Genomic DNA, 13,169 nt, shown 5'->3' with positions numbered 1-13,169 from the left:
CACTATCAACAAAAGATGAAATTTCCCATTTTCAAAGTTAATCATTTCCTAGTTTGATATTTTCAGCGTAACAATAATGTATGACTTTAGTTGTTGTTACTGTAATTACCTTTGACTGTTTTTATTTTATTTTAATTTGGATTGTCTAGCTCATTCAATGTTATATTGAACAGTTGTCTAAACCTTTTTTTCTTAAAGTTACACAATATAAATTGATTTTAGTTAAAAACCAATTCACTATGTAATTTGATGATCAAGTTTACGATTGTTGTTTTTAAAATAAAAAAAACAACTATGTTTTTATTAACACTAAATTTCTTTCACATCTATTTACGTAAACACGCATACTATGAATGAAATGTAGCTATACTCTTTCGTTTCACCTTCACAGTTATATGTTATATTTGATACACTTCTGTTCTTGTCAGTTGGATTCAACTAACTATGAAGTTGTATAAGTATGACTTCTTTTATAAAATTATGGTATGGACAAAATTATACTGAATTCCAGTGAAAATAAACAAAATAGAAAATTTTAAAAGGTTCTTAAACAATATAATTTTGTGAAATAATAAAATATAGTTCTTATTTGGTGAAAATATTAACTGTATGTATGGGATTCATATAAGTTGCCCTACATTAGGGGACTATCCAGCGATAGATGTTTGAAACGACGCAGCTTTACAAGAGGCGAGTGCAACATAACTTTGGCATTGAGTAATTTAAGTTTAAATCCTTTTGACAGTTTTGGTTTCTTCGTGGTTTGAATAACATTTAAAAATTGAGTATGAATAATCGAAAATTTTAGATTCATGGCTTCTTGCTGATTGTATTTGACCGTGAAATACAAAAGTGTTTTAATCGCTTGGTTGGTTAAGAAATATGAAATGTGGTAAGACGTTATTATATGTATTTATCTTTTACACTAAACCAGCTGAATGGATCTAGAAAAGTTATTAGTATATTTTTGTTCACTGGTCATTCACGAAAATGAATCAGGCCTTACATTCATATTATTTGTAAATGGCTCTATGTTTCTATTCATTATCCCTTATTGTCTAGTATACCCAAATCATGATTAGACGCGCGGTCAAGATTTTGTTTTTGGCTAAAGTGGGTATGTTCAACATTCATAAGAAGTGAATTTATATTCTAGTACTTCACACTATGATATAACCTTGAACAGTACCAATTTTAGATTTTCATAAACAACTGTTTTTCATTCAACATTTTAACGTCACTGACATCTGGACACATTTGTATCACATACAGTTGCGATTAGGTTCTATTTAGATACAACAAGCAATATTACACGTACACAGATTAAAAGTTAATAATCAAAGTTATTGGTAAAAAAAATTTTGAATTCTGAGTAAGGAGCACTCTAGAAATTACATGTCTACAATTTTGACGAAATGTTGTATCAGACAATTGAAAGACAGTTACTGTTTTTTAAGCACTTTAGATCTATTTCGAATGTTTGCCGTCATTCACCTTCGTCTAAACATATTGAATGTTGAGTTTGGAAGTAACGAAATAATAAAAACGCAGCAGAATTAGTCATTGGGCAGATCTTTGATTTTTCTAGAAGCTTTCTACTTCGAAATGTGTTATTCACAAGGTTTTCAGTAAAATTTGATACATATCTACATTAGACTATTTATTAAGTTGGGAAGCCAATACTTGGCTGACTGGAATACACTTACATACATTGTTGTTGTTCATTGCACTAAGCTCACTGATTTTGACAAACACTGATGGTTGTATAAAATTACATAAAAATAAAAAAATATCATATTGAGTTATTAATAATTAGTGGATCATTTCAGTCCTAAGAATGGTTTGTTGAATGTTCTGGTGTTTCATAGTTTACTTTGCATCATTTTGGTAACAGTAATCGAAAAATAGCACAGCAACCACTCTGTACTCATTTGGTCACTGACTAACCAATCGTAATAGCTTTCAAATGTAAGAGATTTTTCCTCTGTTTCATCACTAATTAGTATATTTGTGTTACTGAGACAACCGTATAGACTCGTTATCTTTCTAATTAAATTACTATTTTAATTTATAAATTGTTTAATAATTCATTGGTCGTATTGTAGCAAACAGACTCCGTATTATCAGGCATCACAATAAAATCCGTAAGTTTTAAAATAATGTCAACACAACTAACAGACTTATATGTAGTCAGTAACCGTGTATTTATTTCAATCTTATCATTTTCTTTGTCTTATCTTTCTACTGCTACTACTACTACCACCCTGAATAGTAGTATGTACTTTTATTGTTTAAATTTCCTCCGTCTTATTATTTATGAAAGTATTATGATACGAAACGTTCTACTGGGAATAAATTGTTTGTAGTAGAAGAAGAGAAAAAAATCTTTTGTACATACCTCTATGTACTTTAGCTTTTGTCTTTCAATATTTCCTACTTGTTGGAGACTAGAACTCAATCTCAGTGGGTTTTGAAAATCATTCATAGCTTTTTATGAATGGCTTAAATAATCTTTCTACCAAACATACTGAGCCACTGCTTTACATTGTATTTCTATTGAAATCGACAATGAATTTTCGTTGAAGGATAATTCATGTACGTTCTGGATTTTTAGTGCACAAGTTTGTTTTATTCATTTCACTGTGGTTCTTTCCTTCACAAAATCTGGTCATGTAGTTATCTTTTCTTCAGAAAAAGTTATTTCTAAATGTATACAAACAACCGTTTTAATTTTCTATCCCTGTCAATGTTTCTTCAACCATTTTGCATGTATGATCAATATGACAATCATTTATCTTTTCATAATGTATGGTTGGATATAATTCGTAAGAATTCTACTTTTAAGACAAGTAATAAATTTGAAAACAAAAGCTGTCAGTAAGTTATATCAGTAAGTACTATTCGTAAATTCCAATTGTGGCCACCACTGGATACATATATACTAATAGAGACTGGTCGCAATTCTGTCCTGAACATTAATAAAGGGATAATACAAACCCTTTTGAATTATACTGGTAATCACACTCATTGAAAAAAACAAGTGGATATCTTAACTTGAGAAATTAAAGGATCACGTGATGACTTTTGAAGCGACGCGTGTTGTGTTTGAGTCTTAGTGTGAACGTCTAGAGCAGGATATATGTGCATTCAGCTGAGGTTTTCCAAATTAGGACAAAACGCACATTCCAAGCTCTGTTGTTAGCTGCGACACAACTTCACTAGGACTTGTGAATAAATGGTAACGTCGAATCGATCTACTCGGTTGCATACTTTAACTTCCACAGATGGAAAATGCAAACACTTATCATGTTAAAAACATTGGAAGTGTAACTTTACTAGTTTAAACTAAAATATTAGGGTACTGTTTGAAATAACCTTTAGGCGTTAAACATTAAATAAGTGGACTGTAACGTCGACTTTAAGTATTTTTGTATAACAAAATACGAGATCATTGACGAATAACAAGTAGATGTTGGCTGTTTCATTGGTCACATGATTTGAACTTTCACTAGTGTTATTTGAAATAGGTTTAAGTGCTAAATGGTTGGAAGTAATCGATTGGAAGTCCTGAATCAAAATTTTCTTTCAGGTGCTACTCAACGGCAAACTGTATCTAAATAGACTGATATGCTCAGTAGTTACATACTAGCGATACCTAGACGGAAGTTTCTGTATACAACCGTAAATATAACACAGGGTTCTTGTTATTGTGACTGCGACTGCTACAAAGCTTATTTTCTTATATCGAGGAAGAACATATGTAGAATACAGTTTATACTTGCCAACCAATTAGATTTCATGAAAACTGTTGGTGATAGCTGTACACTATACCAGTCGTTATTTCCATGTAGCAGTGTTCAAACATTAATAATTATAGGTAGCTTGCATTTGTTCTATTTCATAGGTCTATAACTTTGAATTCACCAGTAAAGTATTAAAAAAAAGGGATTTTATCGTGTAAATTATTTCTTTCTCTGTACCGATAAGTGAGATTTTTGAGTAGATGAGTATAAATGAATTATTTCAACAGTTGTACTTACTCTTAAATCTTTCATAATGAGATCATTATTCATAATGAACATCTGTGTCTTGTTAACGTGCATTCAATTCAGACTATAAGTTCGTGAATTGTGCGTGTGTGGTCTAATTACTGCTTTTATTTCCCTATCATTTTTGTGCTTTTCTTTTTTCAATGCAGGTGTTGGCCAAACTTCATGTCCACATGTAGAATACACAACTATTTCCCTTTATTTGTGAATGCTTATTTAGGTTCTTTTTTCTTTATCGTTTCATATATATTATCTAATTATTTCCATCAATGAAATACAGTAACATTCACAACAGTCAATTAACATGTTTGATGTTTTTTGTCGTTCAATTTATGGCTGTAAAGTTATTCTTTGTTTAAAGTTGTTTTACTTAATATACTTAAATAAAATAATTTAGCGTATTGAACATAGTTTAGAATATGACAATTCTTACCACTGATATGGGAATGATGATTGAGACTGAAAAAAACTCACGATTCATTAGTGTTCAAACCCTGATATTAAGTTTATCTGTTTTCTGAAACATGAACATTGAGATGTTTTATTTTTATCACCGAAATCTCTGATGTGTCAACTGTTCAAAAACTTGATGAATATGCTTTTAGTGGAACAAAACAGTTTTGGATTGTTTGGAACCGTGTTATTCTGACTCTTGTTTTCACTTTTTAATGGCACAAAAACTCTACTTCAAGTAGCAACGCTTATAAAACACATATTTGATAGTACAATATTCCTGTCTTGAATTAAAATATAATTTAACAGTAAAGCTCATGATTATTTCTCTTTGCCAATTATTGTCAACATTTTTTAAAGTTGATAACGTGATATCCTAAAACTATTAGTTAACGTAAAATGTCCATTCACCTTTCGACGTCTAAATCTTGTTTGATGTCTCAAGCTCTTTGTTCAGTTACTTGACTGAATTCAATCTCAGAAGCTTTTTAAAAAAACTATTCTATTGTTAATAGCTGAATGAACCGAATTTCGCTTTTGGAAATGTTCTATCCTTATGTAGAAGTTTCTTCAAGATATTTTGTTCAGCAGTTTAAAGCAGTATTGAGAGCAGTAAAAAACAATCATCCTAACTGAAACTGTAATTCAGGATGTTAGCGCTAAAATTAGGAGTTTATTTTCATCCCAGACGGTTTGATTTGAAAGTAATGTTTATACTGATATCTGAGATAAACTATCAGTTAAAGCTGACTTTATTTGTACTAAGTAAAAGAAAGCTTACTTCGAGTACCACCATTAAGTTCCTGAACTTAGTAAAGAGTTAACTTCTACAGGCGATACGTAAGCTCAGCATTATCCCTCCTTTATTTTGTTCCATTTTCATATCGATTTGCTTCGTTCCATCATAATTGTTTAAAGGAATTAATCAAAACTTCCCATCTTTAAGTACTATTTTTTTACTCCATCCCTTTCTCTCTCTCTCTCTCTCTATATATATATATATATATATATATATATATATATATATATATATATATATAATGGTATTATATCACCTGCGTATGATTATGTGCAAAATGAATATGGTTCACTAGTTTAGATCATCAAAAAACAGACATAATCGATAATGAAGTCACTAAGATTAAAGCAAATATAATTCTATATCTAATATCTTCTACATAGTTATTAACAGAACTTTGTTTAATCGTCATATTAAAAGACTAGTCTTTGAACGAAGAATACTCTTTTCGATAAATTCTCTTCAGGTTCTACTTTGTTTGTTCATTCAGATCATGAACGAAGTCTAATCAAATTTTATTTTGATCTTCATATGTATTCTACCATACAAATATCAGAGATACAAATTTAAAGAATAAAGTCCATAAATATAAAGGTTTTGTCTTGTACAAATATAATTCTAGAAATCATTTCATAAGTACAAGTTTTATGTACTTGACTTTGAAATTCTGTTTATGTGGAAGGCAGCAATACTACCCTGTGACCGCTGAGCCACTGCTTCACAAATCTAGAATAAAACTATTACTCTGAATGTCCGTTCGTGAGCAAGATATTTATATCTCTAGTCATCTTCATTTAAAACTTGTTTTTTAGTATGCCACACATAACCTTATTTTTCTCTTGATTTATTTTAATTCAAAATTGTTCAATCTATGTATTTATTTGTAAGTTGTGATTGTTGCTAATTATGTTTGCATATCACCATGTACGTGTAAATTGCGAAACAGTGGAATGTGACCCAATCCTATCTATGCATTTTGCATTTTTTATGAAGTTGGAATGCTGAGTTTTTATTAATAATAAAGTTTTATGATTACTAAGTTTGACCGCTAGCCTAATTAGTCCTTTGTTTCGATACATTAGTACTTGAGTCACCTTCAAGTACTTGACGTAACCATCTCTTTTAGATCCCGACACAGTAGTATTTCTCATAATATTATTAATCCTACTTTCACAGTTTATTTACAAAAATATATTACTTACTTACTTGCACCTGTTGCCCACAATGGGGCATAGGCCATCGACCAACATTCTCCAACCCACTCTGTCCTGGGTCTTCCTTCCTAGTTCTATCCAATTGTTGTTCATTCTTCTCATGTCTGTCTCCATTTCTCGGCATAATGTGTTCTTTGATCTTCCTCTTCTCCTTTAGCCTTGAGGATTCTAAGTGGGGGGTTGCCTTGTGACGCAGTTGTGCGTTTACTGAGTCTTTCATTTGGTTCAGCAACACTGTTGAAAACATTTCCTGGTACTGACAGTAGTGTGATGCCTCTGTAGTTATCACATTTGCTCAGATCTCTTTTCTTTGGTATCTTGATGAGGTGTCCTTCTTTCCAGTCTGTTGGTACTTGTTCTTCATCCCAAATCTTGCTGAAGAGAATGTGAAGTATCTTTGCAGTTACTGCTACGTCTGTTTTCAGTGCCTCTGCTGGACTGTTGTCTGGTCCCGCTGCTTTGTCGCTCTTGATTTATTTGACAGCCAACCTGATTTCACCCATCGTTGGTGGAGTGACATCAATTGAAAAGTCCGTAGGTGTTGCTTCAATGTCCGGTGGATTCAAGGAAACTGGCCTATTTAATAGCTTTTCGAAGTATTCTACCCATCTGTTCCCCTGTTCTCGAATCTCAGTGATTGTCTTGCCTTCTTTGTCCTTAACCGGTCTCTCTGGTTTCCTATATTTCCCTGCTAGTTTCTTCGTTGTGTCATATAGCTCTCTCATATCTCCTTCTCTTTCAGCCTTTTCCCTGTCGTTGCTAAGTCTTCTACGTATCTCTGTCTTTCGACTCTGATGCTCCTCTTCACCTGCTTGTTTGCTTCAACTTATTCGGCTTGTGCCTTGAATTTCTTTTTTCTTGTCCGGCTGTTTTTAATTGCTGTCTTTTTGTTCTTCCTTTCGATAGAGGTCTATTCCTTATGATAATGCTTGTTGCGGCCCAGCACCTCCCAGCACGTTTAAGTTAATGCCTCTTTGATCTCTTTCCAGTAGTTTCTTCTTCTTCCAGTAGATAATGTAAGGCTTGGAATCTGTTGCTAAAAGCTACCTTGAAATCAGTGAGTTTGTCAGTACCTCGAAGTAAGGCTGTATTGAACCTTTCTAATGCTGTTTGTCTAGTTGTCCATTGTTCCTTTAGCTTCAGTTTCATCTTGGCAAGCACCAGGTGGTGATCTGAAGCTATGTCAGCTCCTCTCTTGGTTCTCACATCTTCCATTGGCCTTTTGAATTTTTTATTGATGAAGATATGATCTACTTGGTTCTCTATGGTGTGGTCTGGTGAGACCCATATAGCTTTGTGTGGGAATATTGTGCCACTTATAACCAAGTTGTTGAATAATATCATTGTTGGGTGCATAATAATGAATAGCTTCATCGTGATTCCCTCCTTCTTTGTTTCGAAGAATGCTTTGATGATCCTAGATCCGTGAGATTCTCATCCCATAAGTTCATCACGTGATTCTTTGAACAGCATCAAAGCAACTCCCTGAGTGTGTGGAGCATTTTCCTCTTCGTGACCGGAGTACAGAAGCATCTCTCCCATATCTAGCCCTTGCTGTACAGCTTAGGTCCAATGAGTTTCGCCGATTCGGGGTACTGCCAAGTTGTATCTCCTCATTTCCGTAACTATTTGACTGGTCATCGCGGTCCTGCACTTTGTCCGGACGTTCTATGTACCTACGTAAATTGTTGCTCTAGTTTTTAGAAGGGGCATCGGCTTCGTGACTTCCGAAGAATCTTGGCTTTCATCACGAGGCGTCATAATTCTTCTTTCAACTCCCAGGGCAGAGTTCAAATGCTTTAATTTGTTTAATCAGGTTGGCGTTTTTTAGCATGACCAACCCTCCTCCTTTACCCGGGCTTTGGATCGGCAGTAACTCTTGAAGGGCTACAGGTAGAGTTACAATTATTTACGGTAATAAAAATCTCTGTGTCTGTTTTTACAACTCAAAAACTATTTTATTTATGGAATTCGACTATCTGAATAACTGCGCCCGAGTTTTAGCGGTCGTAATATGATATGTGTCTAGTGTATCTAAATGGACAAGATGAAACTTCTTGAGGATGCCTACTGGTCACTTAAACTCATTAAACAACAGCTATTTATGTTATTATTTATACTGATGCACCAGACAATGGAATGACAAGTTGCTAATTTTTAGGCTGCTAATGAATAACTGAAGGGTTGAAAAATCGCCTATCAACATTTGGGATCAGTTTGAATACACCGCGTACATCTAATTATTGCTTTGATGCTTTAAATTACTTACAGTGGGACGAATTCATGTGTTCTGGGTTTCCTTTGAATTTTTCAACAGTCTAATGATATATATTTCTCATTATCTGTTTTCTCAGTCCTTTAGGTTGTTTGTTTTAATTCGATACTATTGTTAATTTGATTATTTTAACTGTTGTTTGCCGTCTTTTCTATTTCTGGTTTTTATATTAATATGAAATGAAGATATAATATGAACAATTATAAATCTCCTCTCTTTATTGCTACTATATGCATATATATATTTATGTATTTGTCTATCTGTTATCATTTCCCTGTAGGCAGTATTGCGAGAATCACATTTTTATGTTTACTAATCATGAAACCGCCTAATTTATAATATTGAATGTTTGTCTGATTTATTTTACTCTATCAACTGAGGATAACTAGCTGGTTCGTCGAAAAATATGTGAAAACATCAAACTAGTTTTTGTTACAGAAAACAGTTACTAAGTTTTCAATAATTAAGTCACAGAATCTCTTTTACTATTGTTCATTATCAACGAGTGTATAGAAATCTGGATAACTTAATAAACCACCGAATTTAATTGAAAAGCTATCTAGATACCTTTTCATTTTGAATATTTATATGCTATCTTCAACTCTGATCATTATTTTTCATAGAGGGCAATCTTCAAAAGTCAGTCAATATCAAGATTTAAAATATGGTGTCAACTTTCTTTTGCATGGCCACGTTGTATCAGTTGAAATGAAAACGTCATAACAGTGTGAATGAAAATTTTTATTTGCATTTATATCGGTGATAAGAAACTTAGCAAGATCTGACCACAAATATGTTTTTTTCCTTCTTATATTTTTAGAGAGTTCAACACGATGCAGTTAATTCCGAAACTGACTAGTATCAAAATGTCTCCCAACTATTTCATTTTAATAAATCTGTGACTTGCAAGAACAGTATCAACTTTTATGTTCATCATGTGAATTAAACTATAGTTCGTTCGATCACACTGTTATCAAAGATATGCATAATCTTTTCATGCAAACTATTTAATGAACATTTATTGATCTATCCATTTCTCTCTAATCAAATAGATTTTTAATACTGTTATTAGAGCTGAATAAAAATAGCTCACTTTTAATTATAAAAACAATACTACAAATTTGTTTTCTGTTTAGTGTAAGACATGTAGAACAATGGCTTAGTGGCTAGAGCACCTGATTCACATTCACTTTTTGTTTAGAACCATATATTATTAATATCACTTTACCTGACACAAACTATATGTCTTAAAGATTGACGAGACATATTCATATCATATTTTTCTTGTAAACTGCTGTTATTTGCATATATTAGTAACAGCTATTCTTTTCCGATCAGGACGTGTAAATTTTTACATTTAACTACATGATCTTAGTCCCGAGAAATTTTCGAACTGTCTGCTCTCTGATTTGGAACTCTAGTTTAAGGATTCGCAAATACTTTTATTGTATGGTTTTGTCGATTGAATCCCCATAAAAAACCAAAAGCATTTATTTCTACTCTTTTTATCTCCAATGAAACATGAACCTTAGACCTGATACTAACAACTAAGAATTTCAAATTTAGTACTGGTTCATCGAGGCGTACGATAATCTTCAGCGGGACTTTGTTGGATTATTTTATTTGAGTACTAAAGCATTTCTAAGAATGAAGTAAAAAGTTTGAGTAACAGTTTTCATTTTGACACTTCACACTATGGACATATATTTGGAATATATTTTTCTTTTTCTTTAATTATAGTTTTCGAAGCTAAAAATCTTGTTCCAATGGATCCAAATGGTCTAGCAGATCCGTATGTGAAAATCAAACTGCTGCCCAGTGACGAGGGTGGTAAATCCAAGCTGAAAACAAAAGTCTGTCGATCTACACTAAATCCTGTGTGGAATGAGACGTTTTACCTGTAAGATCATCTCTTGAATCTACTATTAAGTTCATTGTGATATTTTGTCTGTTTTCACTAAAGTTTTGATTGTTTTGAAAACGTATTTTAGATTTCATGCAATTTCGTCATAAAAAATAAACTGATTCATTTTTAAAAACACTTGATTTTGGCTCATATTCGACTTTTGGCTCGTGAGACTTAGACATCAATAAGAATGGCTAGTCAATTTATTTTACACATACATCTATGGACCGCATAAACATTGGCTATATGCACTTTAAACTTAGATTTGTGCATTTAGAAACAGTTTATACGATAGTTTATTCTATGATAGAACTAATATTCCTCCATAACTGTGTATCTTTTCAGATGTTTATTTTTGTCCTTTTTCGTCTTTAAGTCACTGATCTAACGGGATGAAAAGTCAAATTGAGATGAATTTATTTATTATGATTTTTGTTCAATATTAATTCCGTTTTCATTCAATGTGATAATTATTTAGTATAGTTGTTTACCCGTTTAGTATTTTATTCTGTATAATATACGATATTCTTGTATTTAATTCACATGAATTATGCTCAGCATGGATATACAACATGGAATAACTAAATATTTTCATTCTAATTATTAATCAAAATGAATGTACAAATCAATATATATATATATATATATATATATATATATATATATATATATATAAGTGTATTTTCGAGTAGGGTCGTCGTGGCTGTTCGTGCTCCTGGCTGCTTGTGGAATATATTTCCTAATTCCGACCATGGACTTCTCTCTCTAGTTAGCGGGTTGGGACGCATCGGAATAACCAGCCTATCTGTCATCATGTCACAGAGTGTTCGTTCCGTTCTCAGACTAAGTGAACTCGTAACCTCTTCAAACATAACAGTCACATAAAGTCTTTTCTTCGTAAATTCATTTCATTATAACATTCTCAAGTAGAATTTTTAAATTTGGTATCTTATCTCTAATCAACTGTCATTCTTACAGTAGCCCACTTAGGAAAACCATCCCACCATAGTTTTACACTTAATCGTTGTGTCTTTGATCTTCATTCTATGGTATTCTTATCTTGTCAAATCGGTTTGAATGATTCTCTGAGTAATACATTTTATTTGTTAATACGAGCGAATTGCACTCACTATAAGCATTCATACCATCAAGCACTCTTTTCACCGCAGTAAATATTTCGTACATATGCGATTGAATAGTTTCTTGAAAGTCAAAGATTTAACAAATAAAGTTCTCTTCACTGAAATATTCGTTTAAACTGTAAGTAACTCATCGTCCTTATTTTAATGACCTAGTACAAAACTCTCCATTTTTAATCGCATTAATTCGTATTTATTCTATTCACGTTAACAGCTGTCTCCTCTATTTTCACAAGGTGGATTTATGATTTAGATATTTATAGTGTAAATGACACCTAATCATGCCGTGTTGAATGTGCTATTTGAACCTAAGTAAACTACCATTTATTATAATTATTGCTACTACTGGGGTAGTTACTTTATGTGAAGTTCTCGAACGCTAGAACACTCTCAAGTCGCAAATGAGAAGATAGAAGACAAGTGGAAGGAATGCTATTCCAAACAGTTTCAATTATGGTACAAAAATGTCAGATATTTATAGTTTTTAGTAAGAACGAAATCACCATTATAGTCCTCCAATCTGCATATAAGGGGTTATTAGCATTTGTCCGATAGGGAAGTTATATGCGTGGATTCCGGAATATTCTCCCAGAACATGATTGGATGAAATATCATAGGCTCTTTCTGAGCTTCTTAGAGCTTCCTCGAGTTCACCCGTGGACCTTCCTCACAATTCCTTTAACTTTATAGCGATTTTTTCGAATAAACTCTTGATATTATCATATAACTGGTATCCAAGACAATTTGCATTTATCCAAATGTATACGTACACGTGGTCGTCTCAGTGCAACTACGTCGCACAGAAGCAATAGCAATCGTCTATTAATTCTTTTAAACAATGATATTTATATGGCCTGTCTGCTTAAAACAATGATTTGTATCCCACTTACACTGAAAATTGGGATTCCTTGAAAACCAACGATCATGAGATCAGAGTTACAAAAAACAGCCACTACAGTTTGTTGGGTTATTTTAGGCTCTTAACGCACCATCTAAATCTTCATTTAATCGATAGTCACTTTGAAATTAAACTTTTCCACTCAGTCAGTCAGTCAGTCAGCTACAACGTAGGACCAGGCACATATGTGCATCGGTCCAGGTTGCCATACCGCATCAGCACAACAAGATGAACACCGGATTCATAGCAGTGGTTAGGTCAAAGGTAGTAATATGTAGGAGAAGGATTGCATATAGAGATATAGTACAAGAAGAAAGAATTGGTTCGTAGAAAGAAATATATGAAGCGATTTTAATCTCTTAGTTTAAGGGAAGACAGGGAGTGTATACACCGACGCCATTGTGATCGATTCTGAGCCATGTCACCAAGAGTCTCC

General features: G+C 32.8%; 1 protein-coding gene across 2 annotated transcripts in view; it reads left to right on the top strand.

The window, feature by feature from the left end:
• Window positions 1-13,169, top strand: part of PRKC1_1 (Calcium-dependent protein kinase C) — a 52,123-nt gene that overhangs the window by 10,963 nt on the left and 27,991 nt on the right. For both annotated transcript variants that reach the window (XM_051211183.1, XM_051211185.1), the window contains exon 5: window positions 10,531-10,690. In XM_051211183.1, coding sequence (XP_051071223.1) covers window positions 10,531-10,690 — 160 coding nt within the window. The remainder of the gene's footprint in view (window positions 1-10,530; window positions 10,691-13,169) is intronic.

The sequence above is a fragment of the Schistosoma haematobium genome, chromosome ZW, assembly GCF_000699445.3.
Source record: "Schistosoma haematobium chromosome ZW, whole genome shotgun sequence".
Taxonomy (NCBI): Eukaryota; Metazoa; Platyhelminthes; class Trematoda; order Strigeidida; family Schistosomatidae; genus Schistosoma; species Schistosoma haematobium.
The sequence above is the reverse complement of the archived record's forward strand: the minus strand, read 5'-3'. Positions and strand labels throughout refer to the sequence as shown.